At 38.8% G+C, this 25,144-nt stretch overlaps 1 protein-coding gene across 3 annotated transcripts in view; it reads right to left on the reverse strand.

The window, feature by feature from the left end:
- The window catches only part of NPAS2 (neuronal PAS domain protein 2), a 77,526-nt gene that overhangs the window by 33,001 nt on the left and 19,381 nt on the right, over nucleotides 1–25,144 (reverse strand). For all 3 annotated transcript variants that reach the window (XM_078390304.1, XM_072994492.2, XM_020805625.3), the window contains exons 2-7: nucleotides 13,010–13,063; nucleotides 12,150–12,298; nucleotides 9,211–9,302; nucleotides 7,360–7,449; nucleotides 6,445–6,565; nucleotides 4,906–5,019 (exon numbers count right to left, since the gene is read on the reverse strand). In XM_078390304.1, coding sequence (XP_078246430.1) covers nucleotides 4,906–5,019; nucleotides 6,445–6,565; nucleotides 7,360–7,449; nucleotides 9,211–9,302; nucleotides 12,150–12,298; nucleotides 13,010–13,063 — 620 coding nt within the window. The remainder of the gene's footprint in view (nucleotides 1–4,905; nucleotides 5,020–6,444; nucleotides 6,566–7,359; nucleotides 7,450–9,210; nucleotides 9,303–12,149; nucleotides 12,299–13,009; nucleotides 13,064–25,144) is intronic.

Raw genomic sequence — 25,144 nt, forward strand, 5'->3', positions numbered from 1 at the left:
AAATCAGACTAGAGCAAGCCCATTGGATCAATGGGGACTGGGTGAGTCAATTCCTTTGTTAAGTTCCATTGATTCAAACAGACCTACTGTACCTGTTACTGACTTTAGCATAGTAAGTCACAGTTAGCTTAGACTCATTTAAATCGAAAGAAATTACTGGAGTAGACCCAATTAATTAGTGGAAAATTGATTCAGCAAACCTCCATTGATTCAATGGGCCTACTCTAGTGCAATTTATGGTGCTAAGCAATCGGATTCGGCCCAATGTTTCAAATGTGCATTGCTGACAACTAACAAAAAGGGGGGGGGGCTTATAGGATGACTCCAAATGACAAACAGCAGGTGAAAGCATATTCCAAACTCCACAGACACTTTTTTTTCCTAGCCAGGCTTACTTGTGATCTTGGAGTCTAAGTGGGTAGAAAGAAGCTGAGTTTGGGGAGGCACTGGAGGGAGAAGGCTGAAAGCAGCAAGCAGGGGTCAGCACTCCATTTTCACTTCTGCTTTTCCACCTGGAAATCTTTCTGGGGCACAGTTGTTGAACATGATCCGTATTTGGAAATGCTGCCACATTTCACTGCACTACATAATACTAAACCAGTGTAACAGAATGTCACTCCCTTCCCCTTCTCCAGGAGTGGCTAAAAACCAGGTCAAAAGAGTTCCCCAGGGCTCTGCAGCAGGTTTTTGGTGTGCATGGGGAACTGCAGTGGAAAAGCGAGATCACCCCCAACCAGCTTCCACTGGATGCCTCTATTCTACCGGCAAAAGTCCTGTGTTGGACCTTACCTTCAGAAAATTATGAATGTAATGCCACACCTTAGCTTACTCTGTAGAATCTGGTTTGGGGTGGGAAGTGGGAGCTTACTGCCCTTCTGTTGGTTTTCACCTGTAACAATGATGCTCTTTCCCTTAAGAATACTGCCTTAGGTTGGAGTCCTACAACCAATCTCCCCACTGAACTCAGTGAGTCATACGTACTTCTGGTACAAGTGTACAGGATTAGTCTGGTACTCTCACAAACAATGTACTATCATACATGAAGAAAGTTTTTAGACTGGGGGCATAAAAATAAGTTCATTTTTAATATCAATAAATCCTGCCATGTGAAACGAAGCACCAAACACATTTTATAATTATATAATTTATATATTTTTTTCCTCACAAGATATAACACATGTGAGGTTAATGAAGTATTCTGTAATATGGAACTGTGTTTTTTTAACAAGTGCAGTAAGGTGTTTTTGTTTTGTTTTTAATTGCAGGACATTGCCTATCTGGTTCAGTATGCTTTGAAACACTAGTTCCTAATGTTAATTCAGGCAAACACCTGAAAGAAAATATGGGAAGTATGAAGCTAATTGGATGTTTCAGCTTTACATAGTTGCATTGCAGCTTTTTTTTCTATAAAGGTTCTACTAGTTATCCATCCATAAGAAAGTTCTTTTGTATGAAAACACAGCACACAGAGAACTAGAATGTAACCCTACTCTTTACTCTGGAAATAAGGCACCACATGAGGAATAAAAATATAGAAATGCACATATTGAAACCAATGGCAAGATTTAGACCCATATCCACCTTGGGTCCCCTCACCAGGAGAAAGGCAGCCTAGAAATGAAATAAATAATAGTGGTGTGTTCTCAATTACATGTCACCAAGACAGAAAAATCTCCTGAGAAATCTATATGTGGGACAGGAAGCAACAGTTAGAACTGGATATGGAACAACTGATTGGTTCAAAATTGGGAAAGGAGTACGACAAGGCTGTATATTAACTCATATGCAGAATACATCATGTGAAAGGTCGGACTGGAGGAATCCCAAACCGGAATTAAGATTGCGGGAAGAAATATCAACAACCTCAGATATGCAGATGATACCACTCTGATGGCAGGAAGTGAGGAGGAATTAAAGAACCTTTTAATGAGGGTGAAAGAGGAGAGTGCAAAAAATGGTCTGAAGCTCAACATTAAAAAAACTAAGATCATGGCCACTGGTCCCATCACCTCCTGGCAAATAGAAGGGGAAGATATGGAGGCAGTGACAGATTTTACTTTCTTGGGCTCCATGATCACTGCAGATGGTGACAGCAGCCACAAAATTAAAAGACACCTGCTTCTTGGGAGGAAAGCGATGACAAGCCTAGACAGCATATTAAAAAGCAGACTTTTGTCACCTTGCTGACAAAAGTCTGCATAGTCAAAGCTATGGTTTTTCCAGGAGTGATGTATGGAAGTGAGAGCTGGACCATAAAGAAGGCTGACTGCCAAAGAATTCATGCTTTTCAATTGTGGTGCTGGAGGAGACTCTTGAGAGTTCCCTAGACTGCAAGGAGAACAAACCTATCCATTTTGAAGAAATTCAACCCTGAGTGCTCACTGGAAGGACAGATGCTGAAACTGAGGCTCCAATACTTTGGCCATCTCATGACAAGAGAAGACTTCCTGGAAAAGCCCCTGATGTTGGGAAAGTGTGAGGGCAAGAGGAGAAGGGGACAGCAGAGGACGAGATGGCTGGACAGTGTCATTGAAGCTACCAACATGAATTTGACCAAACTCCGGGAGGCAGTGAAAGACTGGAGGGCCTGGCGTGCTCTGGTCCATGGGGTCACAAAGAGTCGGACACAACTTAACAACTAAACAACAAGATAGAGAAATAACTAAAAATTTGATCTGCTCCCAATGGCCTTCAAGATGATAAATGTAAAAACTTAAAAAAAAATCAAACAGTAAATTTCATTTACTCCAGCTGTACAACAATGGAAGCATTCAGAACAGATTAGCTGTATTGAATCAGTCTTGTAGGCTTACATTTTTTCTGGATTCAAGTTTCAGCTAAATCAAACCTACTTACATAAATGGTGTTCTATACTGTAGTGGGTTTATAACTCTGTTTCAGGGAACCCCAGGTTTCCTTAGGAGGCTTTTCAGTGGTTCTCCAGTGAGACACTCAGTAACAAGCACTCTTTCCTGAAAGATACCTTAATTTCAACCATCAGTATTACTACCCAGTCTGCAGTTTCAAGAACACACTGTGTTCCATGTTGCACCCTCTGTCAATGTAAGGCACATGTATGTGAAGGGCAGGCCACTGACCTGCTGGAGATGCTTTAGGACATTATTGTCCTCCATCTTCCAGCACCCATGAACACTGGCCACATTCATTAGAACAGATGGGGGTTACATACTACTAACATCTGGAAGGTCACAGTTTTCCCATCTCTGCCCAATATTTTTTTCATTATATATTCTTGTCCCAAAAGAATATTTCTTTTATAAGATGTGCTAGTATTGGCTGATTGCTTTTTAAGCACACCAACATGATTAAAACAGCCTGTGCACTGCAGCTCAAAAGAAAGTAAAGCATTTCCAGAAAAATCTGAAAAGAAAACCTTAAAACTAAAGACTATGAAATGATTAGGCATTGCCATGGATGTAGCTTTTCTGCTATCTACTATGTGAAAAGAAATTTGGATGCCTGTCCCTGTGTGTAATATAACGATGCAGCAACCAAAGAATAAAAAAAAAAATTAAGAACAATAAAAATGGTCCAGGGTACAGCACAAGGAAGTGGCACTACTCATCACTAATTGTAAGACAGGAAATCAATGCCTGTGGCAGTTGCGTAAATCACATTTTATTTATTTTATTTATTTTATTTATATCCCGCCTATCTGGTTGGGTCAGGACCACATTCCACACAATTACAGCAGCAACTAACATACTTACTGCAGGAACAGCTGCATTTTCATAGGGCCAAAATGCTATTTCTACATAATAATATAATATTATATAACTACAATAAATTGATTTTCCCAGATCTGAAAAAATCTGGTAGACTACAACCCCCCCCCCCAAACTATAGAATTCTGGATTGAAGAAGGGGTTGTGCTGGCTCAGGAAAGTAATTTTTCCAAACTTAGTACTGTGCATAAAGACACACACCCTCTCGCACACATATTTTAAAAAAAACCCAAAACCCTGCAAAAGAATGTTTTGAAATGTTCTCAGGGTGCTTTAAACTGTAGCCTCATAATCTAGCTGTAACTAGATTTATTCAAAAATAAGCCCCACTAAGTTCAGTGGGACTTATTCCCTGGTTAATATGCTTAGTATTTCAGTCAACTCTCTGTGTGTGTGTGTGTGTGTGTCTGTGCGCGCGCACACACACACACACATGTGCATGCATGTGTTCATGCATGATTGTGTGTTTTATGTCCTATCAGGTCAGATTTGTAATAATCTTAAAAAAGAGATTATACTTTAGAGATACTTAACAAGTGGCTTTATCAGTGCCACCCCTCAGGAGGTTTCCACAGCTGAGCAGAAATTTAGACCCATGTCTCCTCAGCCCTAATCCATTGCTGTACCCACTATACCACACTGGATATCTACAAAGTAATTGCTTATTGTTATTTTGTTTGAGACTGTTGTGTTAAATGTCTCCACAATTCCATCCAAATGCTATATTAGAGATGGGGGAATTCGTATATGAACACGAATATCCCCCCACAGGTGGAGAGAACAAGGATCTGGCCCCATGGTCCACTCATGAGTCCGCCACTGCTGCGACTACCACAGAGCCTTCCAATGGCTCTGGAGAATGCGATTGGATCGCCACTCCTGGAAGGAGGCAGGATGACAAGCCTCTCTGCTAGGTCGAAGAGTGGCTCGCCAAGCAAAATCTCCAGAGCCATTGAAAGGCTTCACGGCGGTGGCATAATCATGAGTGGACCATCCGGCCCCATGGGGCCAGACACTTGTTATCTCCATCTGTGGGGGGATATTCATATTTTTATACAAATACCCCCATCTCTATTCTATACAGACCTGCCTTCTTGGAGTAATAACAGTTCTCGTGCACTCACTCACTAGTTGCATTCGTTTAATGGCTTCTACTTACCATGACTGTAAGACAGAAAGTTCCCGACAAATTTTATGTATTCATATGTTGGAATGTCTTTGGGATTCAAACTTCCTCTCAGAAGATGACAGTAAAATTCCAAATCATCATCAGCTGGAATTTTAACAAATATAGAACTAAATATTTTTTGGAATTTAAATAAACGGAAATCATATTAAAACAAACAGAAGAACTCTGTCGGTTCAGTGTTGCCATAAAGAGCCATATCTTGCTGGTTGAAATTTTGCATGAAACTAGGCTGCTGAGACCTATAAATAGGTACTCCTCATGCATACTTAAAGCTAAGAATTGAGTTTAGCTTTTGTCCAACTATCCAGTATCATTCCATGAAATAAATCACACATGGTTAAGATATATATAAAACGAAAAGCAATGAAATGCACAAGTCAACCTCACATTTCCCACCTTTTGTCAGTTCTTTTCATTTAAAAAAAAAAACTATTCTTTATTTAAAATGCTCATTTATAGAATACATTTTAAAATGTAATCCAGCTATTAAATGCTAATCCCTCTTCTCTTTTCCATACCTGCCCTATAATGTAGCTGTTTGGTGATCAGAAAATTAATTCTTTAAAAAAATCACAATAAACTTGTGCTTCCTCAGAGTATCGAGACCTGCACTCTGGAAAGGAGTGAAATATAATTTGCGGTCAATTCTCTTTACAAAAGTGTATGTAATCTTCAACTGTAATATGAACTCTCACTAATTTTTCAGGCTGCAAGAATGCATTGTTAATGAAGATGCAAACAGATCCATTTTAATGTAGAATTTTTTCGATATAATTTTAAAAATGTAGGCAACAAAATGTTCCATATGGACTGATTTCCATTACCCTGAAAGTGAAAAATAATACAGTGGTGCCTCGCATTACGACATTAATTCGTTCCAGAGAAAATAAAAAAGCCATTGAAATGCATTAAAACCTGGTTAATGCGTTCCAATCGGCTAAGAACTCACCGTCCAGCAAAGATCCTCCATAGGGGTGGCCATTTTCGGGTGCCTGTGCAGCGAAAAATGGCTCCTAAACACAGCGGGGAGCCATTTTGAGCACCCGGCAGCCATTTTGAAAACCCGAAACAGGGAACCAATCATCGCGCAGCGAAATTCCCCCATTCAAAACATCATTTTGCGATTGCTTTTGTGATCGCAAAAACCTCGTCGTAATGCAGATTCGTCATTAAACAGAGTGCCCGTCTTGCGAGGCACCACTGTACATGAAACTTCCTTCAATGTGAAAAAAATATGTGACATACTTACAGGCAAAACATTTATAAAGATACCCTGTGCAGACAAGAGAAAAAAAATCTGAGCCTTCTATGTTCTTTTTTCTTTTGTTCAGTGAACACAGTAAAATAACATACAGAAGCTCCATTCTCATGCTGTCACAGATGTCCTTGTGTGTGGCTGATTGTTCCTGGGCTCTGGCTTCCACGTTTGTTCAGAATTTCATTGTTCTATACAGTTTTGTATTTATCAAATCAAAAGTGGTTTCTAAAAAAACAGATAGTAACACTCACATTTTAAGTAATCTGATGACACAGTATCCATCAGAAGCATATGAGATGATAAGATTTTATAAATATCTGAGTGTTCTTGTTCTGGAAGGAAATCTAACAAATTCTGGTCCATAACATCAGACTGTAAATGAAAAAAAAACATTGTTCATGATGAAAAGACAAAAGAACAGTTATTCCCATATCTTTAAAAATAAACCAATCACACTGCAATTTTTAAGAAAAAACTTTCAAGCTAAAACAATGCTTAATTTTCAGTGTGGACATGTGTATGCAGATTTGTAGTTTTACATACATGTGTTCACTAGACAAGGGCACTTATAGGTTGTACGCCCTGCCTCCTCCCGCAGGTGCCCCACCTCATCTTCTAAGTGGGTGACCAGGGGAGGAGGTATTGTGTGGAATCCAGGGTGACTGCACAACACCTGTGGGCCTGATCCACCGAACCACACTGTACAACGGCATGTGCCCATCTCTAGGGCTCATTAATTTTGAAATATTGATAGAAAGTTAACTCGGGCAGATACAGGAAGCTGTGGTCCTCCCTATATGGTTAGAGCATAATTCCCATGATCCCTAATTACTTGCCATAGTTGCTAGGACTGAAGGATTAGAAGTCAGCCAACATTTGGAGGGCCAACATTTATTTGCAGTCCCAATGGCACATTCCTAGCCTACACGTTCTTTGTCCTTTTTCTAGTCTTATAACCACAGAAGCCCCTTTTCTTGTTTTTGGCATCTGCCAAAAGCATCCGCTTCTTTGGTACTTATCATTTCCCAGCAAAGTTCTTACAGATTTGGATGACTCCACTATGTGAAAAACTGCCTTAGAGCCTGTGACCATATCTAGAGATCCTCATGGACAGCAATAAGCAGAGCATATCTATACTGCAAAATGAATGCAGAAGAACTACTCACTGGTAAATGTCCAAGAAGAGGGGTAATACTGTCAGAAACATACACGATACTTCCATCTGTAGTAACAGCTATAACAAACCCATCTAATGCCTGATGGAAACAGAACAAGGGAAATATGAGTGTGATTGATTACTCAACTATAGCTTAGAAAAAAAAGTTTCTAATTACAAGAAATGTGGAATCTTGAGTTTTAGAAATACTCTTCCATTCAAATCAGAACAAGATTACACAGGACTATTGTTTCAGCCTTGCTGCTGGTGGCTCTTCAGACAAGAGTTATCTGTTCCCCAAATGGTACCTTACCAGTTATTACTGAAATCAGTGTTTTACTTGCCATCTACATGATGAAAAGCTCCTCTTAGTCCAAGCCCATGCCTTTGCAAGCTATTTTGCCCTCCTTTGAAGGCATGAATATTTCGTTTCATTTTGGTTAGCTTCACGTTTGCTCAAGGACATCCCTCCTTCTATCCATTGTGATCCCCCTTCTGGTAGGTCCTTCTTTCCTCCGCCTGCTGCTGAATCCCAAACATCCCTTCTCTTAGCTAGCTATGCAGCCACAGTTGAGAAAGCATGGTGGTAGCAAGAGATTTAGCTGAAGAAGTTGCTGTGGTTGTCACCACCACTGCTCCCATCTAGAGACTGCAGGGTGCACTAGGTACAAAGTACGCAATCAGGAGAATTTCTGTCTCAGGTAAGGGAGACAGGTGAAAATCTAGGTGAGAAGTTGGCCCATAGTTGCTATGTAATTCACACACCCTCCGGGTTTTCACCCAGCCTGAGTTCAAAGGGTGGTGGAAAACAGGAACTAGAGTGGCTCCTTCACCTAGTGGAACACCCTTTAGGGGGATTGCTTACATACGCTACTGATTTAGTGGACCTACTCTAGTGCAACTTACTACGCTGAGCAATAGGAAACAAGCCAGTATCATGAAGCTGTAAGCATAGAGGAAACATAGCTGCTGGGGGGGTGGGGGCAAATAAAGTATGCCGCCTAATTTTAAATTAAGGGCAATTCAATTTACCTCAGTTTTATCAAAACACATGTAACACCAGAATGGAAAATTAAGTTTTATCAGTTTGCTTCTACTCTGCACTACACCCACACAACAAAAGTTGAATACTTTCTGAAGGCTCCTATGATGTATTGTAAAATAACAAAGTAGGATAACAGCTGAAAAACAGTCAAACTAAATAATTTCTAGAAAGGCAATTAAACAGTTACAGAATAAGCATGCTATTAATGGCAGGTAATACAAAGGAACATACTCTAAACGCCTACTGTACATTTAACAAGACATCATTCAACATTTAGATATTAAAACATGACAACTATTTATTGTTAGAACAGTGATTATAATTACCCAGTCTAATGTGTAGGTACTTTGGAAATGTACTCAGAAAGGTTATCTTGATGATACATTAACAATTTTGCAACATTTCAATGCAACTTTGGATTAAAATATGAAGCACATTTTAGATCAATAAGAATTAAGCACATTTTTCCAAGTTTAGGAGTTCCATTGTTGTCATTAAACTATTAACGCTTTGAGTTGTACATCTGTTTTATGATAAGTTCCCACCTGAATTTTTAAGCATTTCAAGCATAACTTTGTAATCCTGACAATCTGTGTTTGCTTCCTGACTGTGTTCCAATTCTTCATTTTATGTACTGGGCATGATGAATGGATCAAGATTATTACATGGAAAAGACCAGTGGTTTTATATCCTATAAAAAATTAATGGAGCTCAAAATTTTCTCCATTAAAATTATCTAGCTTGCCGCCCCCAGCCACAGTTTTACTTCGGAGGAAACCACACATTCACACTGTTGTGAAAAACAGCATTTCTCACCTCCAACATCAACTGGGTAAATTCTTCATTGCTGAGAAAGGAAGGTTTCCACTCCTGCTGAGTATCACAGATTTCTGCCTGCGCTGAGAATTCTAAACAGGTACAGATATAATGTTATACCTCTACCGGTAACTGATGTACAACTCAGATGAGAAAAATTGTAGGGTTCCCCCCTCTGATAAGCAGAATATGACTTCTGTAGAAGTTCTATATGGCTTGACAGTTTTTTGAGTCGAACAATACAGAAGTGAGACAATGATTAATTTGTAACCTTTTTCATCTCCTGAAAAATAAAAGAACTGCCTGTGAACTTCCACCATGTGCAATGTTAAGACGAAATTCATATATCACTCTTTTTACTTTGCTTGCATTTAACAGATCAGAGAGACCCTTATTCTCTTCTGCACAGAGTTTCAAAATAATTAATAATAAACTAAGTTGTTATCCCTAATTCATAAAAAAAATTAAACTTTGATTTTAAAAGTCATTGGCCAAAATCTTGTTGCATAACTTCTTTCTGAAGAGGGGTAGTAACATCACTGCTGCAAGCTTTATTTGACCAAATGGTTTTAAGTAATGACGGTATTCCTAATTCTGTTCTGTGGCTTGTCCAACTAACATGTAATCAATCTTATTTTGTGTAAGTAGTCAGAGCAGAAAGACAACTGGAGGAACAGCTGAATCACCAAAAACCTCCCCGTGAGATGAATGTATAACCTTTAGTTCTGTAATTTAAAAGTTCCTCCTTCGTCCCAGGGCTCCCATGTATCACATGCAATAAGACTGATTACATCTGAAACGGACAAGATGTGGGAATGAAATAGAAAATATTTAATCATTTATGATAACATAAAAAACAGACAATTATTCGTCCTATGTAACAGCAGCTCTGTGAATTGTACCTAGTAAATGGAAATTTTTGTTAAAATGTGTTCAATGAACTGAACAAATATTTTAAAATAGCATAACCCTCCTCCTCCTCTTCCTACTATATCTTACTATTTTTAACATTGCAGATCTGCTCAACAATCATCCCAACATATGAATAAGAACATGCAATGTGCCAAAAAAAAAAGAACACCCCCTGATGATAAAATGTTGGATCTACAGTTAGTACAAACTCATTACAATCAATAGAATCTGGTGTAGTTAATTGTGACTACACTAAGCCACAGTGGATTTAGAGAAACCTCTCTGACAGTGCAACTATACTAGAAGAACATGCTGGAAATAGTGCCGGTTTTGAGTAAACTGATTTGCACTCCCCCCCCCCACTGTGTACATGATGCAAAGGAAAATGTGAATCAGCTCAGAGTCACCTTCCCAAAGCCATAGTTTTCCCCCTCTGCCATTGTGGCTTCTATTTATTATTATTTTTATCCACTCACATCGGTTCAGATGTGTGATTGCTGGAACCAATGCAGAAAAATCTCAAAAAAAACCGTAGTGGAACTGGAAAAGGTGCAGAAGAGAGCAACTAAAATGATGACTGGGCTCGGGCACCTCCCTTATGAGGAAAGGCTATAGCATTTGGGGCTCTTTAGAGAAAAGGCACCTGAGGGGGGGACATGATTGAGGCATATAAAATTACACAGGGGCTGGATAAAGTGGATAGAGGGAAGCTCTTTTCCCTCTCACACAATACTAGAACCAGGGGACATCCAGTCAAATTGAGTGTTGGGAGAGTGAGAACAGACCAAAGAAAACATTTATTTACCCAGTGTGATGTTAGTATGTGGAACTCTTTGCCACAGGATGTGGTGATGGCTTCTGGCCTAGATGCCTTTAAAAGAGGATTGGACAGATTTCTGGAGGAAAAGTCCATCGCAGGTTAGAAGTCATGATGGGGATTTACAATGTCCAGGCTTATAAGGAAGGTACCTCAAAATGCCAGATGCAGGAGATGGATATCAGGAGAAAGGTGTCTAATTGTCTCATATGCTCCCAGAAGAATCTGGTGGGGCCACTGTGAGATACAGGGAGCTGGACTAGATGGGCCTGATCCAGCAGTGTTCTTCTTATGTTTCTTATGCATCAGCACAAACTCAGGAATTATGAGCAAAGCCCATTGGCAAGATTTTTTCATTTTAAAAAACTCACAGTTAAGGGTGAGCAAAGCCTCTCTCTCCCTTTTTAACAAAGGGGAGAGAGCTAAAACACATTCAGGGAATGGCAGCAAAGTTCATTGGCAAGATTTTTCTGCTCCCCCCCCCCTTTTAAACACCATGGGTGAGCAAAGCCTCTCTCTCTTTTTAACAGCTCTCACCAAATGAGATGAGGAAGCTGTGTTTATAACTTATTAGACAGTTCCCTTTTAACAGTGCCACCTGGTGAGGTATAAACAGAAGTGCAAACAAGTTGCAAACAAGGCTTTCTCTTTGTCTCTGTTAATGCAGAGACCTGGGGAAACCTGAGTTCTCCACTGTGATTTCACAGCAAATGAATACAAGTAAATTTGCATTTGCCTTGTTGTGGAGTTGCACCCTAAGTAAGACTAAATCTGAATCAAACTTCAGTTCAGCTTGATCAAGACTACCATTCTGTTCCCATAGACATCTTTCATTATTCTTGTTGGGCACAAATCTTAATCACAACTAGTTCAGTATGCTGTCATCCAAGCAACACTGCTACTCTCATTATATTCATTCAACAGAGTAGTTGCCCATGGCAGTCCTTTCTTATCTAGATACAGTAAAAATGACAGCAGATCTTACAGATTTCACAGGAGTCTATATACTGCAATTTGTTGCCCCCATAGTTGGCAGCATCTCCAAGCTGCTGGAGACAAATCTTTTAAAAAGCTACTACATTACAGAGCAAGCTTGTTTCTGTCACCATGAAAAAAATTACTTGAGCAAGACTGACCATTAACTACCCAGAGAAAAAATACGTAAGCTGATGGTATATGAATAGCAGGAGTGGTCGTTATATTTTGTTACCATTGTGTTTCTGAAGAAAGCTAATCACTTTCTCCAGAACTGTTGTTTTGTCCATTTTGCGAGTGTTTCCTGGAAGCATCGAGCTGAGTTCCTTGATGAGAATGTTAAACTGGTCACGCCTCTTCTTTTCAGACTTGTTACGTGAAGCCCTAGGAACAACAGGAAAGTATTAATAGATACCAAAAATTGCAGTCATTTATGATTATTTCTGATTGTGTGAGAAGGTTGTTTTTCACATCAGAATCAAATGCTAAGACCTGGCATGATGCAAGAGTTCTTTCCCTCAAGTGATGAGTGCTGCTCTCTTTCTTTCTTTCTTTCTTTCTTTCTTTCTTTCTTTCTTTCTTTCTTTCTTTCTTTCTTTCTTTCTTTCTTTCTTTCTTTCTTTCTTTCTTTCATGGAAAAATGCTATGAAGTCAGGTAGTTTAGCCACCATAGTCCAGCATTTAGATTGAAGAACAGTATTGCCTTATAATGATTTGGCAGCCATATTACCATTCTTCCTGCTATTCTCTCCTGCAAAGCATTAATGTATATCTGCAATCCAGGGATTTATATGCACAGACCAACGTTGTTCCTGGAGACCATTCTCTGATACAGCATGGGCTATAGATGCCACCTCCATCATTTAAAAAAGAATGCCACAGAATAGTGCTTAAGACTCAGCTGTTATTCAAACTGCACAGGTCATTTTTGTTCTTATGTCATTTATTTATTTAAAATATTTTACCCCACCTTTCTCCTTAAAAGGACACAAGATGGCTTCTTCTTTTTCCTTCTCTATTTTGATTGCACAGATAAGGCAGAGGAATCATTTTGTTAAGCAGAACACTTAAGTTCTTAAGAAGCTAGATGCTTACCTCTTTGCCCTGTCTTTTTCATCTTCGTCCATTAGATTGTCTAAGCAGCTTTTTCTGTTGAAAGAATTCAAGGTAGCTGTAAAACATAATTCCACTACATTTCTACAGTTAGATTTCAGGCAGAATCATTCTTGCTTTAACGTAATTCGTCATGACACCTAAATGTATTTTAAGCCTGCGAGTCTATGAATCATCATTCAATCCCATAGGTTTGCTTGTTTGGGCCAGTTTATAGTAAAAGTGAACCCCAGTTATGCTCCACCATTGCCTCCTTTTTTGTAGAGTAAGCTTATGCTCCCCACAAGAATCCTGAAACATCTAACAGTATTATGTCTCCTGCTGGAGAGGTCCTGCTCAACAGAGTCCTTCTGAAGGGTCCTGTATATACTTTGAAATCCTGCAAGTGACCTTGGTCTGTTTTCTTTGCTTATGTACTGCACTCTAAGACCTTTCTTGTTTTTGAGAGATACCTTGATCAAGCTATTTGTCTGCATCCTCAAAATACCGATTTCTACAAACTTGTCTGACCTAGAGCTGACACTACCATATTCCATCATTGACCCACTCTCCATAGAAACAGGAAAAGTAGCAGGGGCAAGAGGCCAAAAAAAAAAAAAAAAAAAAGCAGCTGGCTTCTTCCCAAGGGGCCCAAGCACAAAGACAGCTTGTAACATAGCAGAACTAACCCCACATGTGGCCCTGAGCGAGATCAGTCTCCTAGATCATTCACAATGAGATGTCGGAAGATTTTGGCTTGTTGTGATGTTAACAAAGTATTGCAGTATGGCAGGCAAAGCAGTGACATACTAGGGGAAAAAAAGCAGACTGGTGTTTTTCGAAGAGTGAGCAAAACTGTGCTATGGGGTTAGTTGGTTTTCTCTTTAAAACCAATTGAGCCAGGAACCCAAAAGCTAGTACTGTATTCTTCATTCTTAGTAAGCACAGTATATTCCAATGGAGATTGATAATTATAATAACAGTAATATTTCTCCTCAGAGTTAAATGCTTAGCAGATTGCTAATGGGAAGCTAGGCATTCCAGCAGCAAATTTTATCTCTTTAAAAGCCACTTAAGGTAAATGCATTTGTTTTGAGTAGCACACAAGAATCTCAGCTATCCAGAACTCTGCATAATATTAAATTTAAATAAATGTTCTCTTGATATGATAACACTTTTCAAATACTCGAAAGGCTGTCATACAGAGGAGGGGCAGGATTTCTTCTCAATCATACCAGAGTGTAGGACATGCAACAATGGGCTCAAGTTATAGGAAGGCAGATTTTGGTTGAATATCAGGAAAAACATCTTAACGGTTAGAGTGGTAAGACAGTGGAACCAATTACCTCAAGTGGTGGTGAGGGCTCCAACATTTAAGGGAAAGTTAGACAAGCACCTGGCAGATATCCTTTGATTTGTATTCCTGCATCAGGCAGAGAGTTGGACTGTCATAGGCCCCTTCCAACTTCACTGTTCTATGATTCTATGATTCTATAACTAAAAAACCCCTTTTTCTTAAACTTCCATACTTTAGCTGGTCCTAATGAAAATATTGCCTTATTATGGCTTTTAGATTTTGTCAATGGTGTTGTTTACGAAGTCTAACAATCATTCACAACTTTATCCTTTTCCTTTCTCACTTTCACTTGCTTGTGACATTTGTCTGGTACTAACAGTTTGTGTGTGTGTTCTTAGCTGTCTTTTAAAACAACAAACTTCCTATTTCTGCAGGGTACTGGTCTGTGACATCATTGTAGTGTTGGGTTTAGAAGCAATAGGAGTCACAAAGCATGATTAAAGCTGAGTTTTCAAACAAGAAGGAGATAAATGCTAGATATAGGTCATTACTCATTCTCAATCCTAACACTAGAGTTAAGGAGGAATTTGAATAAGGGCTTGCAAAAGCCACAATATGTAGCTGTAACATAACAAAGTAAGGTCTTGGATGGATAGATGTACAAGAGATGCAAAGGTATTAGAATTCAGCAGATACTGAAAGCATGATAGACAAAAGTCACAAAGCAAGGTGTACAGTAACATTAGAGTTCTATGATGTTGCAATGATAATTGTAATAGATATGGATGAGAGCTCTTTGTCAGCACCTTCTGATACTACAGCATCACTTACCCTCATTGAATCAAGGCTGAGGAATTAATTTCCTGTTTCCTCCCACTATGTCATAATCTATTTGAAGTTTCTTAAAATATGTTCAGAATGTTTCGTTCTCTCTTGTCCATTCATAATAATCTGTTCAAACATGTTGCCTACACCAGTTACATTTTTAACATTCTACAATGGAGGTAGGGGGCAAAAGGTGGCTGTCCAAATATTGGTGGACTCTGTTTCTATCCCTTGTTTCTGCAACCTCAGGCAGCAGAACCATTGGATGGGAATGTTGAATGCTGGCTGGGGTGGGGGTGGGGTAGGGAGGTACATTTTGCCTACTCAACAGGGTGACAGATATTGGAAGCAGATCAACCTCCCATTCTTGCTAACTAAAACAGGTACAGAAATGGGAGAAAAGGGTGGCCTTCATTAAAGTTCAGATAAACATTATGCCTTATGCTATCCTAGGTGGAAGTTTGGGAAGAAGCATTGCTCTGAATGTACCTGCCCTTGCGGGTTAAGAAAGATTGAAGATCCAATACATAGACTCCTTTATAGCGTATGTAGGGCAACACACACACACACACACACACACACACACACACACACACACACACACACACACACACACACACACACACACACACACACACACACACACACACACACACACACACACTTTTGCTGTTTGGGAAAAGATAAAATCTAATCCCAAACAGCAAAAGTGTGTGTGTGTGTGTGTGTGTGTGTGTGTGTGTGTGTGTGTGTGTGTTTTGTTATTATTTGTCAAATATCTGTCCATTTATTTTTTTTTACCTAGTCTGCCCACAGTTTGGTAAACTGTTGTAAAACTGAAGTTGCAATGAAAATATTGATGAACAGATATTCCCTACAAATGAAAACTCGTGCAAAATGGGCCACCTTGGCTTCTCAAGTTAAACCATGTCCTCTTGAGCACACTTTGCAGAAATGAGAAGACCAAACAATTTAAACAAATATTTATCAATGAAGAAGGCCATCTGCACAACTTCAAAAGCACTCTTTGGTGTGCCTATTCCCTCCCAGCAATGCTAAATAGGATTAGCCTTCTGAACAGAAAACAGGAAAAGTAGGTCACTTCAGGAACACTCTTCTATGTGATACATTGATGATGTGATTGTAGTGGTCTGTTCACAGTCATCTCTCTTTATCAGCTGATTGCAACATTAAAGGACCTAGGAAGATCGTCCTATGGGGCACTACAAAAATGTGTGTTTTCCAAATATTCATCAGCCCACAATGCATATAGTATCTATCATTCTAAGCCAAAAGAAACTACCTGGAATGATGGAGACCACTATCATTTATTTAAAAAAAGTTACAGAGTTTAAAGGAGCTTGTTCTAGTCAAAATTTGCAGGCTGCATCTCTTAGTACCTCAAGCTTTATTGTTAGTATAGTTTTCACCATTGAGTCCAAGGGAGACAGATTCAAATGATCCCTAATATCTTGATACAATCTGCATCATTCATGTAGAAGCACACAAATATTTCAGAACAGAGAGATAGTTTGGGAGTAACCTCACTTTGTCCAGTCTAAACAAACCTTTCCTTTCCTCTTTGTGCAGTGGTTAAACTGTAGTCCTGCAGTAAAGACTCTGCTCACAACCTGTCTTTAACTCCAAAGGGCTCAGCTAGCTGGCTTGAGGTTTACTCAGCCTTTCAACCTTCCAAGGTTGGTAAAATGAGCACCCTGTTCACCGTGTGTGTGCAATATGTAGTCTGCATAATTAAATTGCAAGCTGCCCAGAAAGTGCTTTAAGTGCTACAGGGTGATATATAAGCAGTGCACCTTACTTCCTCAAGGGTGACACTTTTTTTTTTGACAGATTTGCTGTAGATGCTGGCACTGAGTGATGACAACAGGCTACCAGCTAAAATTCTAGGGGGGAAATTCTCCTCCCAGTCCCTAGATTCTGGTTACTACAAGCCGGCAGGGATTTATCCTCCATTCCACTGATGACTGCTTTCTAAAATGGCATAAACTTTTCACTTCATTGCAAGATAAATAAATAAAGAAAAATAAAGTATAGTGGCAGCAGCTAAACTGCAGATTACATTAAATTTAGACTAGCATGAATAGGCAATTAAACAGTGGACTGAAACATTCAGGCTTTTAAGTCCTGTTTAAAAATAGAGAAGAAAAATTTATCTCTCAAGGAAGGGCATTCAATAGATGGAGCCATCATTGAAAAGGCCCTGCCTTTTATGCCTGCCAACCTGACAGACCTTATTGAAAGATTCTTGAGCAGAGTCTCAATGCTCAGTCTTACAGGCATGGCAGGTTCCTGTAAGGGGAGGCATTCATTTAAATATTTTTTATATCCGTTCAGTCTTCATAACTGGATACTACTTTGTTCCTGGCTCCTTTGATACATAGAACAAGCTGTGAATGACCCAAGAGGTTTGAGTGAAACAACATGGATTCCATAAACTTTAAAAGTTACTAGTTTAACAGAGAAGTAATTTCTATTAATGTACAGTAACAAAGTCTTGAAAAAATGTTTATTCACCTTTTTGTTAGTAAATGACAGGAGTCAAGTTCTCTTTCATATTCTTGTAAATTACACAAAATTTATTCAGCACTTTGTTTTAGTTGCAGTGAGAGTATAACTGTGCAGAAGACATTGCCAGTGGACTGTGCATTCATATTCATGTCTGTTGCTTGGTTGCTCTGTACATACAAAGGGCACTCTTCTTAAAATAACTGCTTGAAGCTGAGAGTAAATGACAGGAGATGACTAACTCCCACAACTGCCCTGTAGGCTTCTGTACACTTTCTCTGAATCATCAGTTGTGATGATTTGTAGACATAAAAGATACTTAAGAGAGTGTTAGTTTTGTAGTCTACATACGGTACTTCACAGGAGCTAACAAGTTTTCCTATCATGCTACAGCAGAAATAACTAGGTTTATGAAAAGATCAAAAGAGCTAATGTAAGGGAGCAAAACTGGATAATCCCATTATAACTCAAAGGTTTGGACTAACTAATCTTCAGATCTGGTCATACCCCTGAAATTCTATTAACTTATTGATGAAAATGATCACTTCAGATTATAAATTCCATAATGTGGAGCTATCAAGGACAGAAAAGGGTATGGGACATTGAACTACAGGACCATGTTGGCCAGTTAGGGAAATATAACTTTCTTAAGAAATCTGCTTTTATCACCTCCTCATATTTAGCCAGCATTGTGTCATCTTTTACACTAGCTAGGCTCAATGTATTTCCTTCTAAGCTCCTGGAGGGAAGATTTCAAGGTTTGCCTACATCAAATTGTCTCTGCCCTTCTAATAGTGATAAAGTTGAATCAGTTGGTCATGTTCTCCTTTTCTGTACTTGCTATCGGAATCTTTGTATGGAGCTTTTATCACCTATTATATGTAAATCTCCTGGGAGATCAGAGGAGGATTATGTCCAGTTGCTACTCTCTGACAATACCCCTTATACAGTATTATGAGACAAGTGGCCAAATTCTGTGCTGCAGCAATGGTTATTCATAATCAGATGTTTGGGTAGGTGATTTTAGATGGATAATATAAAGCTTTTAATATAACACTGGCTGAGGTTTTACTTACCGGTATATTGATATATGATGTTATTAACTGGAAAGAAGGGGTTGTTTTATCATGTCTTAATGAAATTTTATTACTCTAACTGACTTTACAAAACTATAATTATATGCATCTATTTTATATTGATTTGGTTTTAACTGGTCTTTGACCATAATAAAGTGTTCATTCATTCATTCATTCATTGATGAAAATGATCACTTCAGATTATGAATTCCATAATGTGCAGCTATCAAGGTGCAAAAAAGCTGATCCAGGCATAAAAAGATACATTGATATATTATCTGATTCATGCCTCCCCTCACCAGTACATATTGTCCCATATTTAGGCTTGTTCTTACTAAGTACAGAAAGTTTATCTATTAAAGTCTCTACTACACATGTGGCTCATGCTAAGAGAAGATACATAGGGGGAAAGGGAGAATAAAGAATAAATTTAAAAAGTGCTAGGCAAAAATGAAATATCTTGATACAATGTTATTCAATTAAAATAATGGACAAAGAAGTTGACCAAAAGAAATGGTAAATATAGGGAAGGTATAGAATATGACGTGGTGGCGCTGCGGGCTAAACCGCAGAAGCCTGTGCTCCAGGGTCAGAAGACCAAGCAGTCGTAAGATCGAATCCACGCGACGGAGTGAGCTCCTGTCGTTTGTCCCAGCTCCCGCCAACCTAGCGGTTCGAAAGCATGCAAATGCAAGTAGATAAATAGGGACCACTTCGGTGGGAAGGTAACAGCGTTCTGTGTCTAAGTTGCACTGGCCATGTGACCACGGAAGATTGTCTTTGGACAAACGCTGGCTCTATGGCTTGGAAACGGGGAACCTTTACCTTTACCTTTTTATAGAATATGAAGAAATTATTTTACTGAAGGAAAGTGTAGGAGAGGAGAATGTACGGAAGGGGATAGTAAATAAAATGTATCATTTATTACTGGAAGCAGAAGAACAGGTGGATTCACTTAAAATGTTGTGGGAGGGTGATCTGGTAGAATAAATAAGCTGTAGTGCTTGAGAAATTATGTAGAATAGAAGAATACTGAGATCAATGTCAATAAGAATAAAAGAGAATTTTTATTTGTAATGATAGTACCTAATTCCTGTGGAAATAATCAAATAGATGGTAACTATTCTAAGATGTGCTAGAGTGTGTGTCAGAAAATAGGTACTTATTTTCATATGTAGTGGAAATGTGTGTGCATATATGTATGTATGTATGTATGTATGTATGTATGTATGTATGTATGTATGTATGTATGTATGTATGTATGTGTGTGTGTGTGTGTGTGTGTATGTATGTATGTATGTATGTATGTATGTATGTATGTATAAATTTTAGCAATTGGCTTTTAAATGGAAAAGCTCAAGTAGGCAATTTAAATTTAGCTATATGTCTTACGTCTAAAATAGCACTTTTATCAACATTTGAAAAGGTAAGTGGACATTTCTTAAGAACAGTGAGACTGATTATCGCTAATTGAAAAACATATTGTTAAATGATGAGTACAGAGATGTTGGGGACATAGCAATTAGTGATAAATTTACACCTAATATAAAAACTTAGAAATGGATAACCAGTAAAGATGTGATTGCAGACATATGGGGAGAATGTATTGATTTTGTATTGATAAAGGGCAAAGAACAAAGTTCAACACACTTTTGGAAGGGGAGTTGGGCCTCAAAAGGGTAAATTATATAAGGGTAAATTATGTAAGTGTTGGGAGGCACTACTATGTAGTGGGGTTTTTTTAAAGTTTTGTATATTAAGAAAAGAAAAAGCAACCCTTTCATTGATTACCAAGGCTGTGGTTGTCCACCATTTGTTGTGGCTGTCAAGCTGCTACAGCTTCCAAGTTTAAAAAAATAATAATAGTGGAAATTGTTCCTTGCATTAAGAACCTAAGAATAGGGAATGACTCATTGTTATTGTTATCCTGGACTTCAGATCAAAAATCAACACATGATGGTTTTGTCAGGCTGTGCATATGGCTGTCCTCATTCTGCGCTAAGGTGCTGGTAGTACAGAAGATGGACAGGAAGGTGAGTAGCATGCCTAGCCTGGCAGGGCAGCAGTCCGCCTTTCTTACTATCTGTTCAGAGGCAGTGCTGAGCTCAGGGTGAGCACGGCACATTTTCTCCTGCAGCTCACAGTCTTAAGTGACTAGGAAAGGTGCTGCACAGCACTTTATTGCTTACCTCTCTGGTGCTCGCCTTGTTTTATGCCCCAGGGGAGTGATAAATTACTAGTATCCTCTTCCTTTAGAGCAGTAATGAATTATTCTCATAGCCTTGACTATAATCCAGTTGTTATTCTAACATAAACTCAATAACTCAATGGGGAGTTGGAAAATCAACCAGGAGGTCTATGCTAGTTTAGACTATCATCAGATATATGTTCTTTCCTACAAAACAGAGAAAAGAAGGAAGGGCCAGCGTGAAGCAATGGAATCATGCTAGGAGAGCCCAGTTTAAAATTAGGCTCAGGCTTACATATCCACACTTAGATAAAACTGTGAAAGATCTCTACAGTGAACTAACAATACTTCTGCCCTAAGTATTATTCAACAGCTGCCAAATTATATAACGTAAAATGTCAGAACACTAAGACAGTATGAAAGCCCGAATCCAGCATGCTGTTGCCAGTACAGCACTGTTATGAAGGCATTTTCTTCCCTTCCTGCTTCCCTTTCAGCACTTGGAATGGGCCAAAAACCAGCTCTAGAGGGTTTACCAGACCTCTGGAGAAAGTATTTAAGGTACACAGGGAGCTGTAGTAGGAAGGGAAGACCACCCCCTTCAGCATCCATTGGTTTCTACTGTTCTTTCCAGAGAAAACAGTTCCACCTCAGTTCTATTTTGCACCCAGATGTTTTGCATCTGCCCTCACAGTGGTATGCTGTTGTTAAAAACTGTGCATAAATGTAGGCATGATAATCTTACCGCACTGACATATATAATCTTCTTGATGCCATGTTAAGCAATGCAATTGTTCATGCTACAGTAGGTTTGCATTGGCCCAAAGTAACTGGGAGTGAGAATGTGCAGTGACCTGCTTTAGTGAAATCACATTATTTGCCAGGACCAAGTGGGTCAATGAAACTCTTTAAGTACAGTATGTTTTATTCCTTTCTACCTCCATGAATTTCTGCAGACAACAAATTTGTAAAAACAAGTACCCTGCAACATTTCCCTATTCCTCTCAATTTCTCTCTCATTTATATTAGCATAAAGAAATACCTAAGACCAAGGTCTGACTCATATCTTCCCCCTTAAGGCTTGGTTGGGACCCATCACTATTACATTTGGGACCCAAATTGTTTTGGCAGCTCCAAATACTGTCACTTTTATCCTTTGTAGTTCTGTTTGCATTCTGTTGTTGTTTTATTTGCTTTTTATAGCATTCACTATAGCTGCATTTAATATATATAAATTCTCAAATGTCTGCATGGACTTAGTAGGGTTTGCCTTTTATTTTATTTGTGTGTTCCCTAGTTGATCTCTTATTCCCATAATTCCCAACCTTGGAACCCCAAATGTTTTTGAACCAAAACTCCCAGAAGCCTTCACCACTAGCTGTGCTGGCCAGGATTTCTAGGATGTCCTAGCCCAAGTACATCTAGGGACTGAAGGTTAAGAACCACTCTCCTGTTCAAAAACGAATGGTGAATAAGGTATATGGACACAAAACTTTTCCACCTTGTGATTTAGCAGATGCTAAGTGGGGGAGCTACTGTTTTGAGTCCAAATCCCACTGAGAACATTGAACTAGTTGCATCACTTTTTGAATTCTGTTGTACCTTTAAAAATGCAATGCTAAATTAATTGTCAAAATCACGTGATAGCTTAATCATAAAATCAGATATTTAATACCAAGTACTGATTTGTAGATTAATAAGATTTGGTATCTTGCATATTTAATATCAGATGGAAATGATGTTAAAATTGTTGACATAGAGAATTACTGCTAAGTCTCATACCTATTCTAGTATTTTTGGAATGCTATAATGACATAATAATTATTATTCTGTAGGATCATTGTGAACCTGTTTTTAGAACCTTGTAATGACATAATGGTGGTGGCTCAGTTTATTATTATTTATGAATTAAGGGTTGTTTTGTGTTGTTGTCATATTATAATGATATAATAACTGTTATTGAATGAACCATCCTGTTTTGTTAAGTCATTCTATCCTTATGACACTAGGTAATAAGTATGGATTGCTTCAGAATGCAATGGCTATGCAAAAACAGGAGATACAACAACAGTATTTAGATACAGTGTATTTAATATTAGGAACAATGTTCCATTGTATGAACTGCCATACCGTTTTGGACACAAGGTAGATACCAGAAATGTTTTGGCATTTACAATAGGTACGTTGTGCACAACCAGTATACAAGAAAACTGCAAACGTGTGTCCTAATACACTGGAATCCAATTAATATCCTCCAACAAATAAACAATCATAAACTAAATACAGTTCTCTTAAAGTGGCAGTATCCTGATACTTTCTATGGGTACACTAGAGCAGTGGTCCCCAACGTTGGGCCTCCAGATGTTCTTGTACTTCAACTCCCAGAAATCATGGCCTGCAGAGGTGATGGTAAAGGATTCTGGGAGTTGTAGTCCAAGAACATCTGGAGGCCCAACGTTGGGAATCAGTGCACTAGAGCACTATGTCATTCAAAATAGCTAATACATATCAACATGCATAGAGTAGTTGAGTTTCCAACTCAATGGTACAGTTCTTATCAAATGCAAATATAAAATGGTAGAGAAGAGGACACATCCCACCAAGTGGTGGGAGCAGAAAGCACAGGGAGAATTGAGTGTTTGAATCCAGCATCCCATGCTCATTTGCATGTTGCACAAGTTATAATACTATCCCTTTATCTTACAGCCTTGCAACTCATTGCAATGTAGCCTCTGTATTCTGACTCTTACATCTGTTGAAGTGGACATGTTTCACAAAAGCTTACATTAAAATAAACAGCTAATGCCACAATGTCTCTTCTTGCTTTTTTGTTTTGTTTTGTATTTCTTGTTGAAATATTTTAATGTTACCTGCTGGGATAAGTAAAGGAACCAGATAGAGTTAGGTTACTTGTGCCTTTGTATAACCATGTTTAGACTGTAAGAGCATGACTCCGTTCACCATAATTTGAAGTAACCTCTAGCACATGGGTCATGCAGTTGGGCAGAGAGAAGACAAGGGTGGGGAGAGGGTTCTTTTTCTCTCCCCCCCCCCCCCCGCTGTTAAGAACAGAGGAGAGTGAGCTGAAATAAAGGACTGCCTTGCTACTAGCTGAGATTATTTTACTTTGAAATCACACCTCGCTTGGCAACATTTATTGGCTCACAGCTGAAGACGTACCAGGTGCAGATTCTTTTTTGAGGCACATTCTGCGTTTTGGTGCAACTGCTGGATCCCTGTTCTGTGATATACCTGTAGGCTGCTAAGACACTGCACACCAATTGTGTGCCCCTGCTACTGCCTTCTCACACAAGAGCCTGCTACATCTGTGAGATTATCTTGAGTAAGGAATAAGGACACAAAGCTTGTTCACTTTAGCTGGAATCTGGTATCGTCTGTTGGGCGATTGGTACACATGATAAGGAAATACAGCTATGGTACTTAGGTACCAAAATTGGGGAGCTCCTGTCAAAAATGACTAATTGCAGAAAGCTAGACATTCAACTGGGCCCTATGTGTGGATCAAAGAGTTACACAGTGGCTTGTATCCTGTTCGTGGCAGCATAACATAAAGTGATGCTGCTTCAAATGTGCCGAGTGTTATGCCCACCAACAAGGAACAGCCCTATGGAAGGGCACAGTCAGTTGTGCATCCCCAGAACGACCAACTGCACAATGTGTTGGCAGAAGTGCTTCAGGAATTGTGCTAGCACAAACATCACACGTGCAACCTTGAGTGGCATGCATATAGGATTTTGTCAAAAGGTGCACATTGATTGAAGCTACTATTTTTGAAACAGTTGTACTTATAAAAGTTAAGTCCATTTTAAATATCTATCTATCTATCTATCTATCTATCTATCTATCTATCTATCTATCTATCTATCTATCTATCTATCTATCTATCTATCTATCTATCTATCTCTAGCTAGCTAGCTAGCTAGCTAGCTAGATAGATAGATAGCTAGCTAGCTAGCTAGCTAGCTAGCTAGATAGATAGATAGATAGATAGATAGATAGATAAAATATTTCTACATAGTATCATCTGACTCAAATCTCATTCAGCCATTATGCCTGATATGAAGTAGTAGGCTGCATTACTTATTTACCAAGCTACTGCCAATTTGCTTTATTATTCCTTGAACACAGATATAGATTGAGGCTTTTGCTGGAGGCCTGAAGAATATGCTTCTATTCATTTTCTGCATCATATATATATTGAACTT

Source organism: Pogona vitticeps, chromosome 3 (genome assembly GCF_051106095.1).
Source record: "Pogona vitticeps strain Pit_001003342236 chromosome 3, PviZW2.1, whole genome shotgun sequence".
NCBI lineage: Eukaryota > Metazoa > Chordata > Lepidosauria > Squamata > Agamidae > Pogona > Pogona vitticeps.